The sequence below is a fragment of the Eleutherodactylus coqui genome, chromosome 4 (genome assembly GCF_035609145.1).
Source record: "Eleutherodactylus coqui strain aEleCoq1 chromosome 4, aEleCoq1.hap1, whole genome shotgun sequence".
NCBI classification, from domain to species: Eukaryota; Metazoa; Chordata; class Amphibia; order Anura; family Eleutherodactylidae; genus Eleutherodactylus; species Eleutherodactylus coqui.
This window is the reverse complement of record NC_089840.1, coordinates 26,534,123-26,557,647: the sequence shown is the minus strand read 5'-3', so window position 1 is coordinate 26,557,647 and position 23,525 is coordinate 26,534,123. Positions and strand designations below refer to the sequence as shown.

The window sequence follows — 23,525 nt, the reverse complement described above, 5'->3', positions numbered from 1 at the left end:
AACGCTCTCCCTATAGCAGCTCCGGCATCAGCAGCACTTTCCCTGATCTCTGTCAGAATACATCTGTGGCGAGCCGCGGGCGGGCAGATTTTTATACTCGGGTGACACCTGATCTCGCCAGCCACTCACTGCAGGGGGGTGGTATAGGGCTTGAACGTCGCAGGGGGAAGTTGTAATGCCTGCCCTGTCTTTCTATTGGCCAGAAAAGCGCGCTAACGTCTCAGAGATGAAAGTTAAAGTAACTCGAACATCACGTGGTACTCGTCTCGAGTAACAAGCATCTCGAACACGCTAATACTCGAACGAGCATCAAGCTCGGACAAGTACGTTCGCTCATCTCTAATAGGCATCAAAGTGTTGAGCAAACCAAACCCCTGCTTGGGGTAGAACTTTGATAAAAGTTCAGTTGAGCATGAAACCGAGCAAAGTTCTACCCGGAAAAGGGTTCTGATTCAGTTCGCTCACCAGTAGTCTTGAATCCATGTGTCAATACTGTATTGGTCTCTCAACGCATTACTAGGAAACAATAAAACAAATCACCTTCCTCAATAGTACATATACATTAAAAATGCACAGTGAAGAAACAATGCATATGTTTTTAATGTATATGTTTTTGAAGAAGGAGATTTTTCTTTTATGGTTTTCCCAAAACTCAGGAAAAGAGCAATAAAATTTTGGCACATGGATTTTGAAGATTCGAGCTTCTTCGACCAAGGGGTGCATGGGTGGGAAACGTTTTTTGACGCCTCCCACTAATTGCATGTGTCTATTAGTGAATTACCAACTATTCTATAACATCTCTGAGGTCTGCTCTTGAGTGCCATGTCTGTTTCCTCCTTTTATATCTATCAATAGTTTATTAGCAGGGATCCGTCGCTCTCCACCAATCAGCTGATGCTCTGGCTCATTGTCTCCTTTCATATCAATGCATTTCATATGACCATTGTGTTGAAATCAGTGATTCAGGGCTCTTTCACACAAGAATTTATCGGCCGCCGTTTTCACGGCCAGCTGATATACGTTGCATTGTGAGGTGTAAAAACTTGTGAACGGGCATAGAAATCTAACGTTTGTGCACCCATTTAGACGGCATGGGCCCTGGCAAATATATGTCGAGGCCGCCATGCTGTTGCCGCCTCCCCTTCACTCCCCCTTGTCGGTTCACCTCCTCTCCTCTTCCTTCCGACTGATTGCAATGGAAAGGGCGGCATGGGGGCGGATCTAAGTTGCACACCGTCCCACCTCCTCCCATTGCTGGCTGCAGACAAGGGGCAGGGTCTAGCTCTGCCGCCACCCCGCCCCCTCCCATTGCAATCAGCTGAAGGAGAGGAGAGAAGAGGGAGGGAGTTAAGCAGCCACAATGCTAAACTCCTCCCTTCTCTGGCTGCTGTCATTGGCTCCTATAGCAGCCCATGCAGCATCGACATATTCCGGCCCAAAATATAGTTCCAGGACTATCTTTTGTGCCCAATGTAAAAACACCCGGTGCTATATTGGCCGGCTGGGCGCTTTTTACATCGCGGGAATAGGGTCATGTGATCTGATGCGTTGTAATCCAATGCATCAGATCACAGCATATATCAGTCGACCGTGAAACCGGCGGGCCGATATAGGCTCGTTTGAAAGAGCCCAAAGACTACTAAATCGCTGGTCAGAGGAGCTACATTCTTCTGGTCGAACATCATTGGTGGTCAGATTCATTGTATGATTGGATCTGGTGAGGGTGCTTATCCATTACTTTAACTTCTCCTGATCCCTGGCGACTAAAAGGGATTTTTCTAATATTCTGGTTTTGGTCAACTATTGATGGCCTCTCCTAAGGCTAGGTCATTAATAGTAAATTCCTGGAAAACTCCTTTAAGGTTTCACTGTATGTTTGGCAGGATTAGTAGATCTGCCCCATTATTCTGTACTATATCCACCTCATCCACATATCTTACCACAGTCTTCAATGCTTCCTTATAAATGTACTCTATTAATTTTACGGCTCACTCTATAGCACAATAAACAACTAGCTGTCCAATGGAAAGCACAGAATCACACTTCTCAGTCAAATTGGAATTGAGTGAGAATGTGTCATTTTGGTGAGAGTTTCTCGTTACGGTCTCCAGGGAATGTTCACTTCCGCAGGGAACAGAACGCTATTTGTAACCTCTGTATATTTAAAACTGTAAACAAAATAAAAAAAAGGGGCAAACTCCCGAGCCGCTGCTACTCTAGAGAAAGCATAGAAGAAGACTGATGGTCTATGTCAATACGTTCTGAAATAAGCAAAGGAAAAGAAACATTAGTGCTTATACGGTGAGCTCCGTAATCCTACCTAAATGAGTACCTGACAGCCAATTTCCATCAAGAAATGACAAACTGTACATCCACAAATCTTTTCCAATACTTGTGCCTTGCACTGCCTACTGTATGCAAGGTCGCCGTTCATTGGTACAAGCGGTGCAACAAATGCTGTGTCCACATAGACTCTATTCATATCGGCATTCAGGGTTTCTGCCACTAGGACAGAAAAATGGAAACACATGTTTCAGTCTAAAAGGTTGTCCAGTTGCAATCTATTGATGGGTCTATCTGCAACATAGGCCATCAATATTAGGCTGGTGGGGCTCCGCTGCCCAGAACATCTGACGATCAGCTGTTTCCTGAACTGGTGTGCTTGTCCACTGAGCTGATTTCTGCAGGAAGCAGAAAGCTCTGTTCTTAATGAAGTGGCCAGACTTGGTATTACAGGCAAAGTTCCTATTCACTTCAATGCAAACTTGGCTTGCAATACCAAATTTCACCACTACATTGAGAACAGAGCTTTCTGCTTCCTGTAGGGATTAGCTCAGTACACAAGTGTACTGACCCACTAGAGAGCGGTTTTCTGGGTTGTGGACCATCGCTGATTTGATATTGACAGCCTGTTCTGTTGATAAGTCCATCACTAGTTTGCAACTGGACAAGCCCTTTAATTTCCAATTGATTTCAATGGTTTTGAAGGCTTTCATTTTGTCACATTTCATGTCTTTTTCCTTTTTTTCATGGAAATATTAGCGTAGTATGCAGCCTTCTGGGTTTCTTTTTACATTATTGTCAATGAAGAACAGATGCAAACTGAAAGCCTTCCATTTGTTCTGTTTAATGGATCCGTTTTTCTTCTGCGCACACCCAGAAGTTAACTATAAAAAAAATGAGATTAAATTGGATCAGTTGAAATAGATGTAAGTGGATGCCAAACTGATCAAAACTGAACAAACAGCTCCAGCAATGGCATTCCCCAACACAGGGTCATGTGATCGCTGCAGCCAATGACCGGCTGATCCTCTGAGTTATCTACAGTTGGTGACAGGCTGCAGCAATCACAAGTCCCTGTGGCAGGATGCCATTGCTACAGTTGGAAGAACAGTGCAGGTCCGTTGAAACGGGGGCTGTAGGGAATGGGGTGAGTTGAATAGGATTTTTTTATATAGCGTGTTTCAATGTAATATTTTCTCTCCGGACTATCACTTTAAATTGCCGTTTGTATAAATTGCCATAAATACATCCAGATTGACTTCGAAAACCTTTTCTCCATTGCATTTGCTGTAATATCTGAGCCTTTACATGTGTTTTTCAGTAAAACACATTTCTCAATTCCATGTAAGCAGATTCTGAACTCCACAAAGCAGCGAATGAGTCTGACTTGGCTGCCTTTCGCTTTGATTCCATTGGCACCCCTGCAGTGCAGAGACAGACCGAGCAGTGTAGAGGCATAGAATATGCAAACTTTTGATACATTTTTTAAAATGACTGCACCCGTAGCATGGTTTAAGGGAATACGAACATGAAAGCAGGAACCATACAAATTAGTTGCCCGTCCTGAAAACAACATATTCAGCTCCAACCAAAGTGCCCAACGCAGCGAATCCTATATTTCCCAATACTGCGCACTGTAACCCAGATAAATTGACAGGAGCCTGAAAGGAACTGGCGAGATCTTTTTTCTATTTCCTAACTACTAGAAAGGGATTTCTGCTGCTAACCCTACAGTACTAAACCATTTATTACGAATACATTATCCTTTCTGCATATTACAACTTGTGGTTAAGGATAAGCATGTCAACATAGAGCTTTTCCTCTTCAGTTAGGCTGCCTGCGCACGGGCGGATTGGATTGCGAATGCGGAATCCCGTAGCGGAATCCGGCCCTGGCAGCAATGGCGTCCCGCATACCTGCTTTATTTTCCTTTCATCTGTACTGCGGATGGTAAGGGCTGTGGATCTGACGGCTTCCATTGACTTGAATGGAATCCGTCCACGAGAAATCCGTCCAAAAGTGTAGCATGCTTCGGCTTTTCCTCCGCAAGTGGAAACCGCAATTGGTTTCCGCTCATGTGAAGGAAGACTCACTTTTCCATAGAATGCTATAGAAGGTATTTGCCGCGGAACCCGGAGGTGGACGCCCTTTGCAGATGTGTGCAGGCAGCCTTATACTTTCGAATCTATGATCTCATTTTGTGATGATATTTCAGCATAGTATTGTCATATAATTATAACAGGTGGTCTTTGATCAACGCCTTAACGGGGTTTTCCAGGACTGAACTATTGATGAATTATGCTGAGGACAAGTTATAAATAGTTAATCAGCAGGGGTCCATGTCTTGCTTTGTGTTCATGCGCTAAGCTGATTTCTGCAGGAAGCATACAGCTCTATTTTCCCTGCAGTGGCCAGACTTGGTATTGCAGGCCAAGTTCGCATTCTTTTCAATGGGAATGTTGCTTGTAATACCAAGATTGGAAGGCATTCACACTGTATTTTTATTTTACTTTCACAATTTGCCACTGTAGCATCCATAAGAGCCCCAATTATAGGGGAAAACCTAGTGACCCAGAGCTGATCAAGATTCTGCTGAGATCAAGGAGCTCTGACATTCCGGGCATCATCGTCGATCATGTGCATGAACACTTTGAGGGATTTTTTTATTTATAACTTGAGCCAAAGACGCATGAACATGGATTGAGATTCTGACATATTACAGTTACATTCTTTTTACTATTTCAACTTTTTACGTTTCAATATACAGGAAAACACAAATTAGATTAAAAAAATACAAATTTCACGTGGACAAAGTTGCAGGTATCAAGCTAGGGGCAAATAAAAATGGCGCCACTGCCAGGGGTGTGTTGCAGATGCTCAATAGTTAAAATAGCCCTAGCCTTCACTTGTTACTACCCCGTTTCCCTGAAAATAAGACATACCCTGAAAATAAGACATAGCACGATTTTCCAGAAATTTTGAGGATGCAAAATGATTTTTTAGGCTTTTTGAGGATGCTTGAAATATAAGCCCTACTCCAAAATTAAGCCCTGCTAACAGTTAATTTAAAAAGTCAATTTAAATAGTGTCCAGGCAGCTATATATGTAAAAAAGTTAAACTTTTTTGAACAAAAATTAATATAAGACACTGTCTTATTTTCAGGGAAACACAGTAGAAAGAAAAATTTACTGTTATACCAAAAGAGCAAAGAAGGAAGTTGTAGATAGAAGTAGAAAAAAATAGAACCATTTCTGTATTTCTTTTATATAATGATTATCTCCAATCCAGCAAAACATTCGCTTACTGCCCTCTAGTAACACTTGCTTTGTCCAAGGGTTAAGTTATATCTGGGAAGCAAGTGTGCCCCCCTAGGCAATGAATGGTCAGAAAAACAGGCACATTTCCTTAATGACCTCATGAAGAGACTCACATTTCATTTCTACAGAATATTAATGAGTTCGTTATTTTAAAAAAAACATCATAAAAAAAGATCCTTTGACAAAACCAACGTAAGCTCAGGCACAAAGCTGAGACACCGATGTGCAAGATGCGGCACGTTGTCTTGGATGAACTTGGCCTGCACACGAATGTGAGGTGTTAGATCTATTAAAAGTATGTAAAGTATGACCATAACAATCGTGTGGCCATGAAGCAATTCATTCAATGCTCCTCTAATGAGCCGCACAAATGAGTGAGTTAATGGGCAAATAGACATTTTAATTGTCCGCTGGAAGATCCTATTTTATGTCCATGGGCAGCTTTACACCAAATAAATGATGCAATGTGCGAATTCCATTCCCCTGAGTAGGTCAATAGAATACCAACTAGGGAAGATGCTATACACTTTAACTCTTTACACCAGTCACTTTTTATCGTTACAGGACTAATGTAAATAGAAGTTAGATTGACTTTCAGCTTATTAGGCTACACTAATGCATGGAAGATCATAGCAGAAAGAATTGCTAACAGGCTCTATGACTACCTAAGATTGTCTCTAACTGCATGCACACCTAATTTCAGAATTGAGGCTGGCCTCACTTACAGTTCTATTGTATGGAAATCACCACTACTACCAACCCAGGCTTGCCCAAAGTCAGGAGTGCAACTCTACCACTCTGATTGGTCCCTAGTCAATCAGTTGTCTCCATCAGGTCTTGGCTGTAACATAGCTAATATCTCCCTCTTGGCAGCAAGCAGTTCCTCTGCACAGTGCTCTTTGTGTTCTCCAAAGGGTCCTTAAACTTCCAAGGTATCAAGCTCCCTGTCTTTCCAGCAGTGTCTCCTCTGCGACTATTGGGGCTCTCCTAATAGCACTCCCTGCAGCACCTCAACTCACAATTCCCTGCACTCTCCGATAGCACAGCAGGAATATGTCCTTTTTATATGCCAGGCATCAGCCAGTCAGTAAGAGTCCACTAGGCATGCTCAGTAATGCTTTATCAAAATTTGGTGCAAATTTTGATGCATGCTGAAATTTGGCGCAGATATTGGCACATCTTCAGCCCATTGTCATTGCAACCTTTTAACCGTCTAACACATTTGCTGGTGCTGTCCACCAACCAAAACCTTGCCCCTTCCAACCCATGTAAAGGTATGTCATCATGTTACAGACAAAACCAAGTCTATGTGCCAAACGTAGTGGGTGGGATTTTCAATTAGCTTGTTAATGGGTGTCAGGGTTTTGCAAGCAATAAAGCCATTTTACTGTCTTTATATCCCTGTATCTACAATTTTCTTTATCTGAGTGAAGGCTACAGAGCTCCATGCATAAGTTACTGAAACAACCTCATTAAGAAACTTTGGGGGAAATTTATTAAACCAGTTGCACAGAATTTAGGCATCACCAAGTCATACATTTTTCCATAAATTTTGCTAAAAATTAGCAACTTTTTTGTGCCCCACTAAGCAATTTTTAAAAAGTAGGTAGGACATAACTGGAAGGAGTGTAGCCTTCGATGGCCCTTTGGATTTACTAGACTTTACGCCAATAGCTGCTATAGTCTGATGCATAGCCTGACCAGATATGCATGGAATCTATGAAGAGGTCAGTGCCTCTTTATAAGCTTGGTACAGTTTAAGTAAATTTCCAGATTTGTAATTGCAGAATTTTATAACACATGCCATATGTGATCATTCCCTTTCAAGGGGTTGTACCAGAATTACAAGATATCCCCCTGCACAAAGAATAGGAGATAACTTGCTGATCGTGGGGGCCATGAATCCCAAGAATGCGGTCATATTCCCCCTTTCTCCTTGCTGTGGGCTTGCTTCACCCCTTACAGTGAGGAGGAGAATGAATGGAGCACTAGTTGTACAAGTGTGCTGGTGCCCCATTCATGTTGGGACTGTGGAGATACCCAAAGACTTGTGCCTTGGCTATTTCCATCAGCCACATTGAAATGAATGGAGCACTAGTTGTACAAGTGTGCTGGTGCCCCATTCATGTTGGGACTGTGGAGATACCCAAAGACTTGTGCCTTGGCTATTTCCATCAGCCACATTGAAATGAATGGAGCACTAGCTGTACAAGTGTGCTGGTGCCCCATTCATGTTGGGACTGTGGAGATACCCAAAGACTTGTGCCTTGGCTATTTCCATCAGCCACATTGAAATGAATGGAGCACTAGCTGTACAAGTGTGCTGGTGCCCCATTCATTTTGGGACTGTGGAGATAGCCAAGGTACAAGTCTTTGGGTATTTCTATCGGCCACATTGAAATGAATGGAGCATTGTCCGAAAATGGCGTGTGAATCAGGCCTCAAAGCTTAGCGTGTTGCACAAATGAGGCAAGAATCAAGACAATTCAAAAACAGCAAAACACAATAATGTTGGATAGAAAAACAGTATCACAGTCATTCATTCGTATCATTACTATTTCATTGCATCTCTGTACTTACAGTGAATGTCCAAAGACTGTGTTGTTATATGAGGTGTTGAATTTAAAGATTCGTGGTACACTCTGCAACTCACAATTGCACCGTCATCCTTGCGATCCCCTCGGAAATCCAAAACGCTAATAACCGTGAATGTTTTTCCGTTGCTATCTCTCTCTTGTTTTTTCTCAACATCTATATTAAAAAAAAGAAGTCAGGAGTTCACTGAACGGTTCATTCTAACAGTGGAAGAACGCGGCGCTTTATTCCGAACCGCAGTCTTACTTCTAGATAAGTGACAGACAGAAGGCATTGAATGAGTCTTATTAAAACACATTAACTGTAGAAGGGTTTTCTCCATAATATGTAATTTCCAAGAATAGAATAGAGAACTACTTATAGGAGTAATTTAATAGAAAATATTAGGCCCAAGGTAAAAGTAAAATAGCATTTATAGGGTTTTTTTATATTATTTTGAAGCAAATGCAATAAGCTTTATAGAAGACTTAAGATTATCCTGTGTAAGTGTCTAGTACTGGAGATAGATAAGCATTGGTAACAATGGTGCAGTAAGCCATGACTCTCCACACAGATAGAATGAAATGCAATATCCAATATCTAGTCAAAGCTGAAATCTTATATTAATCCTAAAAATAATGGCAGCGCTATTTCTGACCACTGCAAAAAGAAAACTCTGGTTATGACATGGAATACAAAATAATGTCCAGCTTCAGCTTTTATATTCATTGGTTGTGTTCAGAATGTAAAGGAAATCTCTAACTTGTGATTAGGAAATATCTGATTCTCTTTATATCCTAATGGCCATTGTATTACTATTATGCATAAAATGCCTGGTCGGTAAGATAATGCAATGGCAGTGCTACAGATGTAGCAAAGTTTATCTTGACCGTTAAAACCTTCTGTGATAAGCTGTCTTACTTGAAAGGGAATGTGTAATCAAAAAATGACCTAAATATATATACACATACGCATTTTTAATTCGCACTCCTTGCTCAGTCACAGGATAGTAAAATTTGCATATAAACAGTGCGGCCCCATTGAAAGCAATGGGAGAGGATCGCTATCCCCTGCTGTGGCTGTGACAACTGCGGCAGGGGATTCCTTGGATGTGAAACTCCTCCTCGTTGCTGCTGGGACAGCTGTGGCAGGGGATTCCTCTCCTCACTGAAAACTGAAGAAATCCCCTGCCACAGCTGTCACAGCTGTGGAAGAGGAGCACAATGCTTTCCCATGGCTTTCAATTTAAGCCCCACCCAAAAAATAACCACTAGCTGCAGGTTAAAAAAAATAATACTGGCTGGGGATTGAAAAATCCCAGCCTTCTGGAAAATCTGTCTCTGATTAGCTGAGCGTTTTGACCAACTACAACCAGAATGGCTGTGATTGGTCAAAGTGCTTAGCCAATCAGAGGCAGAGTTTCCAGGAGGGGGGATTTTTCAATCCCCAGCCAGATGAAAATGAAGAAGAGTGCAGCGGACGCTGGGAGAACATGCACCAGAGCTGACAGAGCTTCTAGGTAATGTATTATTTATTTATTTTTTCCCCAGGATTTCCTACTGTCAAAGTTGCATTGCTTCGCACGAAAACTGTGTTTTCGTGCAAAGCGAAAAATGCTGTCCTTTCTTTTTTAGGTGCAAATTTTTGCGCTTGTAAAGAACAGACATGTGACCCCTTTCATTGGAAAGCATTGGTTGTAATAGAGCCGCTTTTTAAATGCACTTATACATGCAGGCCCTAAGGTGTCATTCAGACGAGCGTGTTTATTTGCGCGCCTGTGTGCGCGAAAAAAAACCTGCTGGATGAGTAGAAAACTGCTTCACAAAGGTCCCCTCATCACTGAATAGTGTGAGAGCACTGTCACAGTGATGAGGGTACTGCAGCGGGGACAAAAGAATCCCCTGCCACAGCTGTCACAGAGGACCCTGATGCTACCCCATTACTTTTAATGGGGCCGGCGCTGCTGTTGCCCCATTGTAAGCAATGCGATGAAGGCAACCCCCGCAGCAGTGATTTTCAGGGGGAAGGTGGAGAATATAAAAATCCTACCCCAAAAATCATCCCTAGCTGTATAAAAAAAAAAAAAGTTAACTCACCCAGAAGTGCTGTCCGGCTCTTCTCCCTGTCCCCGGCAGTCTTCTTTTGTATTTTGGTGGCTGGGAATTGAAAAATTCCCACCTCCAGAAAGTGCTGCCTCTGCTTGGCTGAGCGCTGTGACTGACCAGAGGCAGCGCCTATCTGTGATCCCCATCACCGGCCACGAGAATACAGAAGAAGACTGCTGAAGATGAGGAGAAGAGCTGGACAGCTCTTCTAGCTAAGTTAACTTTTTTTTTTCTACATATAGGGATGATTTTTGGGGTAGGGGTTATATCTCAAGCCCCCTCGAAAATCACTGTTGTCTTTTTTAGATGTGCACCGTTAAGCGCTTCCAATTCCACACATATGAATGCTTTTATAGGAACCCATCGATTTTTTTAGAAGCATGCATTATGCGAGCACAAAATACACGCCTGTGTGAATGAGGCCCAAGAGTGGATTCAGACAAATGTGTTTATGTGCGCACAATTGGTCACAGCGCTCAGCCAATCACAGGCAGCACTCTGCTATTCATTGAATTCCATGAATGGTTGAGCGCTGTCTTTGATTGGCTGAGCGCTCAGCCAATCAGACACAGCCCTTTCAGGAGGTGGGGATTTTAAATCCCCGCCTGCTGAAAGAACTTCCTTTCAGTACCGAGGACAAAGCGGCTAGACGCTCCGAGCCCCGACAGCACCAGAGAAGTGAGTATTTTTATTATTTTTAAACACCACCAAGGGTTGATTTTCAAGGAAGGGCCTTTTTTTAAGGCCCTTCCCTGAAAATCATTGCAGGGGTTGCTGGCAGCTCATTCCTTTCAATGGGGCCTCCGGCAGCAGCCGTGACCCCATTGAAAGCAATGGGTAGGAGCCTTGTTCACGCGTGTTTTGACACGTGCATGGACATGTGGTTTTGCACGTGCATATGTACGTGCAAATCCCCGCTCATGTGAACGAGGCCTCAGGGCTTATTCACAAGACAGTATTCACGCAGGTGACTTACTGCATTCCAACTGCGTTAGAAAATCACCAAAAAATGGTGACCATCTAAAGCATTTGATTCCAATGTACTAATTCAAATGAACGATTTTTGGTCATGTACAAAATTTGCGCTGGGAAAAGTAGCACATAGACGACCATTTTCGGTCGCCAATATCATACCCCATGTCAAAGGATAGATCTTGCCCTCTCTTTTGCCGAGATACGCAGGAAGCTCCCATAGACTTCAATGTAAGCTGGAAAAAAGGGAGTGGGAGGGAAGTACATGGCGTACAATGCTGGGAAAAGACGACAAATGGCCGATTTAACCATTATTGGTCATTCCAAGAATTTTACAGTGATCAATGGTTGTCATCAATACTGCGCATTGTTTTGCCAATACGCACCTGCGGCCCATGTAAATGGCTGAAAATATGCGGCTAAAGCTCAAGACGTCTGCTTAAACCCTTAAACTGAGCTCTACTTCTTTAGATTGTCAACTTTGTACAGTATAAACACGATCCCACCACAAATCCTACAGCTGGAAAAGAAGGATCATAAACTACTGTACTGTTTAACTAAACTACAAATGGCAAAACTATGAGGGAACTGCACCCCATTTACTAAGAACGAGATCTTAGTAAATCTTTGTAATGTCATCAAAATCAAGAACAAAACTTTTAAAACTAGACATTTTGAATATGTCATTGCATCTTACCTGTTATTTCTTGGTCACCTTTGAACCATCTAAGATCTGCAGCTGGTTTGCTACCAGAAGTTTTGCATGTCAATTGTATTGATTCTCCTTCCATAACTGGGGATGTATATCCTGAAATATGTGGTTTTTCAGGAACACCTAAAATCAATGTAAAGTTCACACAGAGGAATAATATGTCAAATGTAGTGTAAATCATATACTAAAAAAAAATACATAAAATAAAAAAGTCACAAAATGACAATCTAAAATAAACATAAGATATAAATAATGAATAACACAAAAACACAACTTACATTTTATATATTAAATACATTGCACAAAATAATATCTGTAAAATATTACTAATGAATTAAATAAAAGATTTAAAATAATCAGTGATGAGGAAACTTTTAAAAGGTTGATTTGATCGAAATTAGTTCTAACGGAACCAAAATCCCTAAAAGTGATGTACAAAACAAAATCCCTAAAACTGATGTATAGACAATGCTATACAGGCTCTTAGACAGTGTTAGGCCTCGGTCACAGGACCGTTTTTTGGTCCGATCTGCAGACGCGCTTGCGATCTGCAGATCTATAGACCCAATGCATCCCAATGGGATCGGTCACATATCCGCTTTTTATGCGGATGTGCGATCAATTATAGGACACAATGATTCGCAGAACGCGCCTATCTGCGTTCTGCGCATCGCTGTGTTCTACATATGCGCTCAACGGGGCCGGCGGCAGCAGCGCCGACCCCATTGAGAACATATACTTAAAGATCGTTCTCCTCTGCCACAGCTGTAACAGCTGTGGCAGAGAAGAACGATGTTCGCCCATTGAATTCAATGGAGCTGGTAATACAGCCGGCTCCATTGAAAGCAATGGGCTGCCGGTGAGCGCAGGATCAATTTTCGGGAAGGGCTTAAAAATATAAGCCCTTCCCGGAAAAACATCCTAAAATGTGTAAAAAAAAATAATAAAAAAAAAATATATACATATATATCGCGGGAAAAAACGGCTATGTGACCGAGGCCTTAAACACCAATGTTCAGGACTAGAGTTGAGTGAACTGGGCCAGTGGAACCCTGTTTTGGGTAGTTATTTGCTAAAAGTTCGATACAGGTTCATGCCGAACCAAAGTTTTAGCAAAGTTGGACCCAAACCAGGATTCTACTGGTTCAGTTCGCTCAACACAAGAAATAATCACACAAAATAATAAACGTAAGATATAAATAACATATCTATAGAATATCTAAAATAAATTGCACAAGATAATGTAATTGTACATATAAAATATAAATAGTAAAAAGAAAATGTTCCAGCGCAGAGGCTGAAAAAAAACCTAAAAAAACCAATAAGAAAGGTAATAAAAAAAACTTTCAATAAATAGTGGAAAAGCTTCTAAATCACTTTGATAATAACGTATTCAAACACAGAGCAGCTTGTATATGAAAACCTTTATTTTCTTTGCACTGCCTTGTATAATGCCGAACCATCAGTTCACGGGAGGATTTAGAAAGACATTTATACTTTGGATCCAAAGATGGGTCTCAATGGAAAAGCATTAAGCTGAGGAAGTTATTATTCTGAAATACTGTGCTTAGAATGGGTATTTTTTGTCCTTAATGGCAAACGTGTAAAGATTTTTTGTAAAATAGTCTCAATGGGGCTTAAAAAAAAGCCAGCTTTCACATACTATGCACAAAACCAATTCACTAGCTGGATTAACTTTAATATGACTGGCATCCAGCATTAGTCCTATTAAGTGAAAGAGCCTGGTATTCTAAAACAAGCGAAGTTCACGGGCAAAAAAAAAAAAAAATCAATCTTTAAAATTGTATAACAGGTTAGGAACATAGGCGTGTTTGCAATAAACTATAGCAATTTCATCTGATTCAGCCGCTGACATTCAATGAATCTCATAAAGTGTTGAGTTTAAGTGTTATTCCGCAGCTTTCTCGATGAATCTCTTTCTTTTTTAGTGTCACTGAAATCCTCAGAGGGGAGAAAAGGGAGAGATCATTTAGGGAATAAGGTATAAATGGTGAAGTGCTCCCAATAAAACAACAAAAACTAATAGTCTGCGGCAGAAATGACAGGAACCAAGAAAAACACTAAGGCAGAAAAAAAGAAAGCCGCTATAAAACTTTCCTTAATTTTAGAGTTTTATGACCGCCATGTCCGTAAGAATATATAGTTGAAAGGTTTAAGTTAGGATATGGCCAAAATACTATCCCTGAGCGTAATTGGAAACCGGCACACGGGAATACAATAAAATAGAGTTGTGACTTAAGAAAAAAAAAAAGCTGGGTATTTAGAAAGAAAAATGGTAAGTATATTGTATTTAAAAATGTTATTAAAGGAAAACTCACAATGAGCATGTTATAGATCGGAAAGAACTCAGATTAATAGAGCTTTAAAGGAAAAGATTCCATATAACTAGTATATTATTCATTTCAATTGCTGCTTGTTTTGAGCTTATAAATCCAGTGGATGGGGTCACCCAATAATCAACACTCTTTCCTGTTTGAGTTTGTATCCATAGATAGCTATCAGTCACCGGGTAGGGTTGCCCACGACTCAGCTGATTGATTAGGTATTTAAATAAATAAAATATAAGTTAGGCCTCGGTCACACAACCGTTTTTTGGTCCGATCTGCAGACGCGCTTGCGATCTGCAGATCTATAGACCAAATGAATGACAGCTGAGAGCTGCCTCTGATTGGTCCCTGCGCTCAGCCAATCAGAGGCAGCACTCACTCACCCATTCATGAATTTATGAATGGGTGAGTGAGAGCTGCCTCTAATTGGTGAAGGCTGTGACCAATCAGAGGCAGCCCAGTCAGCAGGCGGGGATTTTAAATCCCCGCCTGCTGAATAATCAACAGAGCAGTTCAGGAGAACTGCCGGCCGGCCGCGGCTGAACTCCGTCTGCAGGGAGGAGGTGAATATCCTTTTTGTTTTCTATTTTTACACATTTTAGGATGGTTTTCAGGAAAGGGCTTATATTTTTAAGCCCTTCCCGAAAGTTCATCCCGCGCTCGCTGGCAGCCCATTGCTTTCAATGGAGCCGGCTGTATTGCCGGCTCCATTGAATTCAATGGGCAAACATCGTTCTCCTATGCCACAGCTGTGCCACAGCTGTGACAGAGGATAGCGGGCAGTGCGGGGCAGTTTCACTGAAAACGCTGCTAGGTGTAGCTTTTTCAGCGAATCGTCGGCCCCGGTCACTTGATTTGCGGATGCGCATCCGTTATGCGATCCGCAAATCACGGGAAAAAATGCCCGTGTGACCGAGGCCTTATACTGAATCTTTTCATAGAACACTACATGAAATTGCCACTTTGTTAGAACCCCCCATCTAGTAGCTCGTTGGACCTTCTTTGATTTTCAGAACTGCAGCAATTCATCATGCTATTTCCTTAACTTAAATAAGGGAGATAAAACAATACCGAAGCAGCACCACCTATTGGATGGCAGAATTCCTTTAAATCAATGCCTGACCCTTTAGACAGGTCTTTAGAGCAATGATCGAGAATTGAAAACCAAGCCAGAATCCATACACAGACAACTGTTTCGAGGTTTTTGCACCTCATCAATATGCAATAGGATACTAGCTTGGCTAGTGAAAGGGCTATGATGTGGGTCGGGAGGGGTAACATCACTCCTTAAAGAGAGGACCAAGAAGGTGAGTGAGGAGAGTTATAAGGCCTCCCATGCTCCTCGGGGTTTTTTTGTAAATAAGGGAGATGGGACAATACCTTTGCAGCACCACCTATTGGATGGCAGCATTCCTACAAATCAATGCCTTAACTCAAAATGACATTTAGATTTTTTAATTGGAGGTGTAGCTGTACAAAAATCAGCCACTTCTGATATCAGCACAAAATAAACATCTGCCTGTCCAGCTCTAACTTTACGTAAAAAAACCCCTAAGTGATGACTCCCAGCCTAAACCACATAAGTAACACAAGTTGTAAGTCCTGTATTTACACAATATAGCAGTTTTCACAACTTTTAGTGTCTAAGGCCGTCTGCACATGGACGGATTTCCGCCACGGAATACGCGGTGAAAATCCGCCACGTTGCCCACAGCTATTAGGTTCTATTGAACCTAATAGCTCAGGGCTCACGGTGCGGAATTCCATCGCGGAATTCCGCACCGTGAAATCATCCGTCCTCACCCGCGGCATGCTCTATTTGCTGCGGGTGTACGCGTGGACGGCTTCCATTGCAGTCAATGGAAGCCCGTCCGTCACGCTATCTTCCGCTGTAGCACAGCGGAAGATAGCGTGAAACCGCTTCCCCGCCTACCGCAGCCGCGTCATGTGACGTGGCCGGCGTGTCACTTGACGCTGCGGCGCGTCACACCGAAGCGTCATGCGGGAGCGAGGACGCCAGATCCGCAGGTAAGTTTGGGGGTCTCTGGAGGGCGCCGTGACGTCACGGCCGTGTGCAGCCGGCCTATGTCTCTAAAAAGAGAGAGACTGCACAATTCCTCTTCCCTCTTAACACCCACCACTGGTGCTGGCCATTAATTAACTAGTAGGTGAGCCTGCTCCCTACTGCTTTACAGAATTACAGAAGTCCAAGAGAAATATTCCTTCCATTGACTACAACTCCTGCCATCTTGTAGCAGCACCTACAGTCATCTTTTTTGGATTTTCCTCTTGCAATTGTGTTGGATAAAGATCCACATTTATATATGGACCAAAACATTACTAATCTGGATCACCAGCTCAATAAAACCGATATTGCCTCAACTGCATATTGGAGTGTAGAGTTCTTCGTTTAAGGATTGGAATGGAACTCCTACTCTAAAAGCCCACTATCATGTAACAATTATCGCTCACAATCCATTCAAACAACCGAAAATGAGTGATAATCGTTACATATAAACACAAGCATTGTGCACTTAAAATCCATCGATCAGGGGTGTGGCTTCGGCATAGTGCTGAGAGGCAGCTAAGAGGGAGAGCTCTGGACCCACGCTAACTTACAGACAGGGCTACAGGCTTCTTAGGCCAGCATATCACCTTCTAGCAGCATGGCAAGAAGGGAGAAGAAGAGAGGAGCTGGAGTAGGGACAATAGAAACACCTCTGAGACGTTAGGTGCAGAGCGCTCCAGCTTCCACTGCATGCTCAAAAAAATCACTGTCATGGTGCCGGCAGACCACACAACCATTCACATGCCAGTGAGCACAGTAGCAGATGAAATAGCTGTGGAGCATACAGACAGACCCCTCATCGGACAGAGAGATGGGGACAGGAGCTGATGCCGTGCAGGCAGAGCTCAGGAGTCCCCATGAGCATTCCTTGCACACAGGCTCAACAAGGGGTGAGTGAAGATGTTCATAGAGCAACAAGGCTCACCCAGAACAGGAGCCCATTACACGTGGAGGGGAAAGAGAGGTCACCAGGGCAGACTGGGATCCCCCCTCTCCAGCCACACTGCAGCATCGCAGAGGAGGGACAGAGAGCATTTTTATCTCCCAGTGACTGGAAGAATGGCACAAAGAGAGGATGAGGGTCACATAGTGAGTTTCTTCAGAAAAGAAAAGAGGACATAGGAAATGGCTCCACCCCCATACCTGAGAAATGTGGGGATCCCTAGTCATACAGAGGGGACCCAGCCTCCTATGCAGCCATGGGCAGCACAGACACCAGAAAGAGACCAAACTTGGCCAGAAGACCACACAGCAGACCCGAGGGGGAGGGGGGTGGTCTTCCATTTCTTCTGGACTCCCTCCCAGGGGCCCAGGGACCATGCAGCTCCCTTTACTGGGTTGCATACAAAGATTCAAAGTGTGCACAGTAAGAGAATGAAGACGACCCTCTCCTGCCCAATGGACATTTCCTATACATTACAAGAACTATGGAAAATGGTGAGTGCTTTATCCACAAAGAATGATTTGGAATCTCAGCTGAGATGCATAGAGGAAAAGAATGCATCAGATATTTAGACTGTCACACAGAAAGTTCATTTGCTGTCTGAAAGGATTCTGAAGTTGGAACGAAAATCCACAACGCCGACGGCAGAACTATAACAACTATTCCAAGCAGGGAACTCCCATCAGGCAAAGTTGAGACATCTAACCATGCACCTGGATGATATTGAAAATAGAAGCCCCCGCAATAATTTGAAGCTCAGGGGGCATACTGGAAGAGATACCCCCAGATGATCTATATGATTGTGTGGTCACCACCTTCAATAAAGCCTTAAACAGATCAGAGGACAGAGACATCAAATTTGACAAAGTGCATCGCCTAATGGGCCCAAGAAATAGAAACCCTAACTACCCATGTGATGTAATATGTAGAGTGTACTTCTACAAACAAAAATAAGACATTCTCCACAGAGCGTGGGAATTGGGAGCAATGTCATACAGTGGGACACAAATAACAATCTTAACAGATGTTTCCAAACTGACTCTCAATATGCGCAGGATGGTGCGTCCACTACTGGAGGAAACCAAGAAAACAGATTTCACATAGAGATGGGGACACCTGTTCCACATCATTCTGAGAAAACGCGGACGCATATATGCAGTCCACACGCCGACAAATTGGTCAGGAGCATATTAACTTCCTGGGGGTGCCAAAGGTCCAAGTACCAGATTGCACTACCCCTCAAGTCTTTCTTCTCGCTAACACTAATGAAGAGAACATTGCTATCCACACAGACAGACTACTCTAAAGGAAAACCCCAGAGAGACTAGCCTTGGCTTCCATCAGGGCCTCCCCTCACACTTAAGTCCCCTCAAGGAAATTGTTGAGACCGAAGAACAGAGAAGACACTATAGTATAAGTATTGATTAATATGTACATGCACACTGGCCCACTAAGGGCCCCCAGGTGTCAAATTTGACCTGCACCCCAATTTCGGTTCACCACCATTGGATTCTCATGAGCTGCACACACAGTTACTTAGCTGCAGTCAGCCAGGGGTCTCAAGAGTAGCACACTAGGATAGAGAAGCATTTTTCTTTCAGAAGTGGTTGTCCAAAATAAAATTCTAACCAACACTAAACTTTGAGAGTTGATTGTAAGCCACGGCTTGTAGAAATAGTGGTAGTAAGCTTACACGTTCCTAGGGGTTTAGGGATTCTTGCTTGCTGCCCCCTGGTGGAATACTCGGGGTCACAATCCAAGAAACTAGAAATTTTTGTTAGAAATTTTATAGTTAAAGGAATATAGGTTAGAGAATTAGGAAGAGTTCTCTTTTTCTTCTTTGAACTTCTTGTTTCCCGCCTTTCTCCTCTCCCTTTCCTTCTTTTACATTTTTTGTCTATTTTTTTGTCCCACTTCTCTAATGAGCTACTTTTGAGTATGAAAAGTCAGAATAAGATGCCTCCTGACCAATAGTCCACTTTCAATTTCAGAGAGGAGATGTCATCCAGTAAGCATAGCATTCTTTTTGTCTCCCTCAATGTTCAGGGTCTAAACATGCCTGAAAAAAGATTCTTCCTCCTTCATCCCCTTTGGCAGAAAAGGACCCATGTTGCCTTTATACAAGAAACACATTTCTGACAGGACTCCATCCAGAGGCTTGCAGACGCTCGTTTCCCAGATGGCTATTACAGTGCATGCCCAGTCTCCAAAGCAAAGGGCGTCTCAATTCTGATCACCAGCTCGATTGCTTGGGAACACCTTCATACGCGACAGGATGGCGCAGGGAGATCATAGAATGGTATAGTTTAATGGGACCTCCAGGATCATCTTGTCCAACCCCCTGCTCAGTGCAGGATTCACTAAATCATCCCAGACAGATATTTGTCCAGCTTTTCTTTGAACATTTCCATTGAAGGAAAACTCACCACCTTCTATGGTAACCTGTTCCTCTCATTGATCACCCTCACTGTCAGAAAGTTTTTTCTAATATCTAATTTGTGTCTCCTCCCTTTCAGTTTCATCCCATTGCTTATAGTCTTTTCTTGTGCAAATGAGAATAGGGCTGATCCCTCCGCACTGTGACAGCCCTTCAGATATTTGTAGACAGCTATTAAGTCTATTCTCAACCATTTTTTTTTTTTTTGCAAGATAAACATTCCCAGATCCTTTAACTGTTTCTTCATAGGACATGATTTGCAGACCACTCGCCATCATGGTAACTCTTCTCTGAACTTGCTCCAGTTTGTCTATGACTTTTTTAAAGTGGGGTGCACAGAACTGGACACATTATTTCAGATGAGGTCTGACTAAGGAAGAGTAGAGGGGGATAATTACCTCACGTGATCTAGACTCTATGTTTCTCTTAATACATCTCAGAATTGTGTTTGCCTTTCTGGCTGCTGCATCACATTGTTAACTCATGTTCACTCTATGATCTAGTAGTATACCAAAGCCTTTCACATGTGCTGCTTAGCCCAATTCCTCCCATTCCGTATATGATGTTTTTTTTTTTTCTTTTTTTTTGCCCTGATGCAGGACTTTGCATTTCTTCTTGTTAAGTACCATTCTGTTAGTCCCTGCCCATTGTGCAAACTTTTCTAGATCTACTATAAGATATACTATATCCACCACATTTCCCTGATTGATCAACCTAGTCAGTGATTCTGTTATAGAAGGAAATTTGATTTGTCTGACATGACTTGTTTGTTACAAACCCATGCTGGCTCTGGTTAATTACTCCATTTTCATCCAAGTACTTGCATACGTGTTGTTTAATAATTTGTTCAAGGATCTTTCCCAGTATAGAAGTCAGGCTCACAGGCCTGTAGTTTCCTGGATCCACCTTCTTCCCTTTTTTAAATATAGGGACATTTGCCCTTTTACAATCTTCTGGGACTTCTCCTGTTCTCCAGGAGTTTTGAAAGAGTATGGTGAGTGGTTCAGTAATTACTTTCGCTGCTTCCTTTAGTATCTTAGGGTGTAATTCATCTGGACCTTAAGACTTGAATTCATTTAAGTTAGCTAAGTGTTCCCCCACCATCTCTCTGTTCGTAAAGGGTAAGATTGACAACATGCTGGTCACATTACCTAACATATACCATATACCTTTCAGTCGTTTGAAATATTAGCTTTGCATGTAGATGGGCCTATACACCCACCCTATAGATAAAAGTGAAGTCAGTGGGCAGTTACCACCACTCATTGTTAATTAAATCTTATTTCACCCAGCAACAGTGAGCAGTGGGGACCTCCCACTTGACATATATTCTATCAATGCATCTAATATGAAAAATTAAGCAATTTTGCAATGAATCTCAATAAATTCCTACTATTTTGTTTCTACAACTTCTATAAAAACTATGAGTCTCCATGTTAACAGACAATCAAACTCTGTGTAATCTTATTCTACATTCATATTCCCTTATATCTATCTACTACATTTTTCTAGCCTAAGAAATGTGTAAGGACTTCACTTGCAATACTAAATATTAGGTTCTTTCACAATCCATGGAAAAAAATGTGAAACTAAAGCTTAACTTTTATTAATAGTAAATAGATAAAATACTAGAATAAAGTAAATTCTCTCCTTTAAAGGAGATGCACACAAAAGGAACATAAATCTTTCACACTCACATAACTGGTAATGGTATAAATCTCATTATAGCACTACAACACCATGTGTCAAATCTAACAAGATCAAAACCATCCTCTTAAAGGGGTGACCCTGTATATTAAAACTGACAGTCTACTCCTGGATAAGTTATCAGTAGTTGATGGACAAGATTTTCAGTACTCTGCAGCAGTCCAGATGTCATCATTAATGGTCGAAGAAGCATGGGCAGCATCGACTGCACTCCTTTTGAAATAAATGGGTCACCGTGCTGCTTTCTGGTCCTCTCATGCTACGTCCTGTCCTGAGTAAGAAGTATGGAGGCAGCATGGAAGTGTAGCTAGCACTGTCCCTGCTTCCTTTGAATATTGATGATGACATCCAGCCCTCTGTACAGTGCAGCGGGCTTGATGGTCAGCCAATGAATGAGGGTCCCAAGTGGTGGACCTTGTCCATCAACTAATGATGACCAAATTATTGTAACTGTAGCCCAGTTTCACTGTATATAAATATAAATTATTTTAAAAGGGTTTTCTGAGGTGTTCGTTTTACAAAAAAACATCTCCCCCTGCCAACAAATAAGCTTATACTCACCTCTTTCCACTTCCTTGTGTTCAGCGCTGCTGCTTCGGGTCTCCCCGCTGACATTACATTTAAAGGCTGCCCCTAACCTGTTTATAGGGGAGTATAAGCATTTTTTTTTTTTATGGCAGGGGCAGCTGGATCTTATGTAAAACAAATGTTTCGGAAAACCCCTTTAAGTAAAATATTGCTATTTGTGAACATTTACCTAATCAAAGTTATATTTTTGTCTCTATGTTGTCACTTTGTAGAACTTACCTAGGACTGTGAGGAAAGCTCTGGAAGTTTTCACAGGCATTGTAAACAAGGAACACGTATACTGCCCTTCATCCGACAACATGACATCGCTAATGCTGATACTCAATTCATGCCAGGAAGCTCGAACCAGTTCAATCCTGTTGTCCCTAAGCGCTAAAAAAAAGGGACACAAAAAAATGTTAAAATTACAGCATATTGAAATGATTGATTACAAAATAGTTATACAGAAACAAGCAGTAAGATATTCTTTTTAAAGGGTCCCTTCAGGGAAACTTCAGATTGTTCACGGTGCAATTGCCATAATGAGCATATTATGACTGGAAACACAAATACGTCAGAAGACTAGTTCAACCGTTACGCGTTTCAGCACCGTACCGATGGCTTCATTTGGTCTTTATTACAAAAAGACTTGCATAGCAAAAACTTTAAAAAACCACAGGCAAGGCTGCTAACAGAGGTCATGTGACCAATCACATGATAGAGAAGAATATTTAAACCATCACATGATAATAGAAACATTTAAAAGATCGGCAAATGCAAATCAAATTAGTAAGTAGAGAAATTGATAGAGAAAAGAGCATCCAGCGTGATAGCAAAGCCAATTACCGACACAACCCACAGAATGCCTTAAATAAAGTAAACAGAATGGCATTTTTTTTTCAAAAATATATGGGGCGTATTGTGAGGGGTGGGGCATCCAACAGCCATACAATATTATTACTCTTCAAACTTCCACCAGGCGCAATGCCAAAGCTCAGCAGTTTAGACGCAATGTGCCTAAAAGTCACATGTTTTAATAAAGGTGATTAAAATCTAAATTTTTAATTCAAGCAATCTGCAACTAATCAAAAACATTTTGAGGGATTTTTAAAGAAGAAAAATTCTAATTAAAAAGGAATATAATTAACTAATTTTAATTATGAAATTATTAGAAGATTGTAAGTAAATCGGATACTCAATACCAAATGCCATTGTCATGTACAAAACAAATTAAAGTTAAGAAAATGGTCCGATCAACATATATAGTAGATAACAGTTGTGTGTATACAGACAGAGCTTTGGAGCAAGCCCGCTACATAAGCATCTACTCTTAGCTGTCTTTGACAGCTAATACTTTTCCACAACGGACGCAATCGGGGTTAACTCTGATTCCAGCCATTAATCCTTGAGTTCCACTGGCAACATTAACCTCAGTACTTAAATAGCCAGACAGAGTTAGGGGTCTGCCTCTGTTATTTAAATGCCAAACCA

General features: G+C 41.9%; 1 protein-coding gene across 2 annotated transcripts in view; it reads right to left on the bottom strand.

Moving 5' to 3' along the window:
* CADM2 (cell adhesion molecule 2) overlaps positions 1-22,409 on the bottom strand; it is a 256,503-nt gene extending 234,094 nt beyond the window's left edge. For both annotated transcript variants that reach the window (XM_066599143.1, XM_066599145.1), the window contains exons 1-3: positions 22,275-22,409; positions 11,950-12,087; positions 8,182-8,352 (exon numbers count right to left, since the gene is read on the bottom strand). In XM_066599143.1, the coding sequence (XP_066455240.1) occupies positions 8,182-8,352; positions 11,950-12,087; positions 22,275-22,356 (391 nt within the window). In that variant the 5' untranslated portion in view covers positions 22,357-22,409. The remainder of the gene's footprint in view (positions 1-8,181; positions 8,353-11,949; positions 12,088-22,274) is intronic.
* Between the last annotated feature and the right edge of the window lie 1,116 nt (positions 22,410-23,525).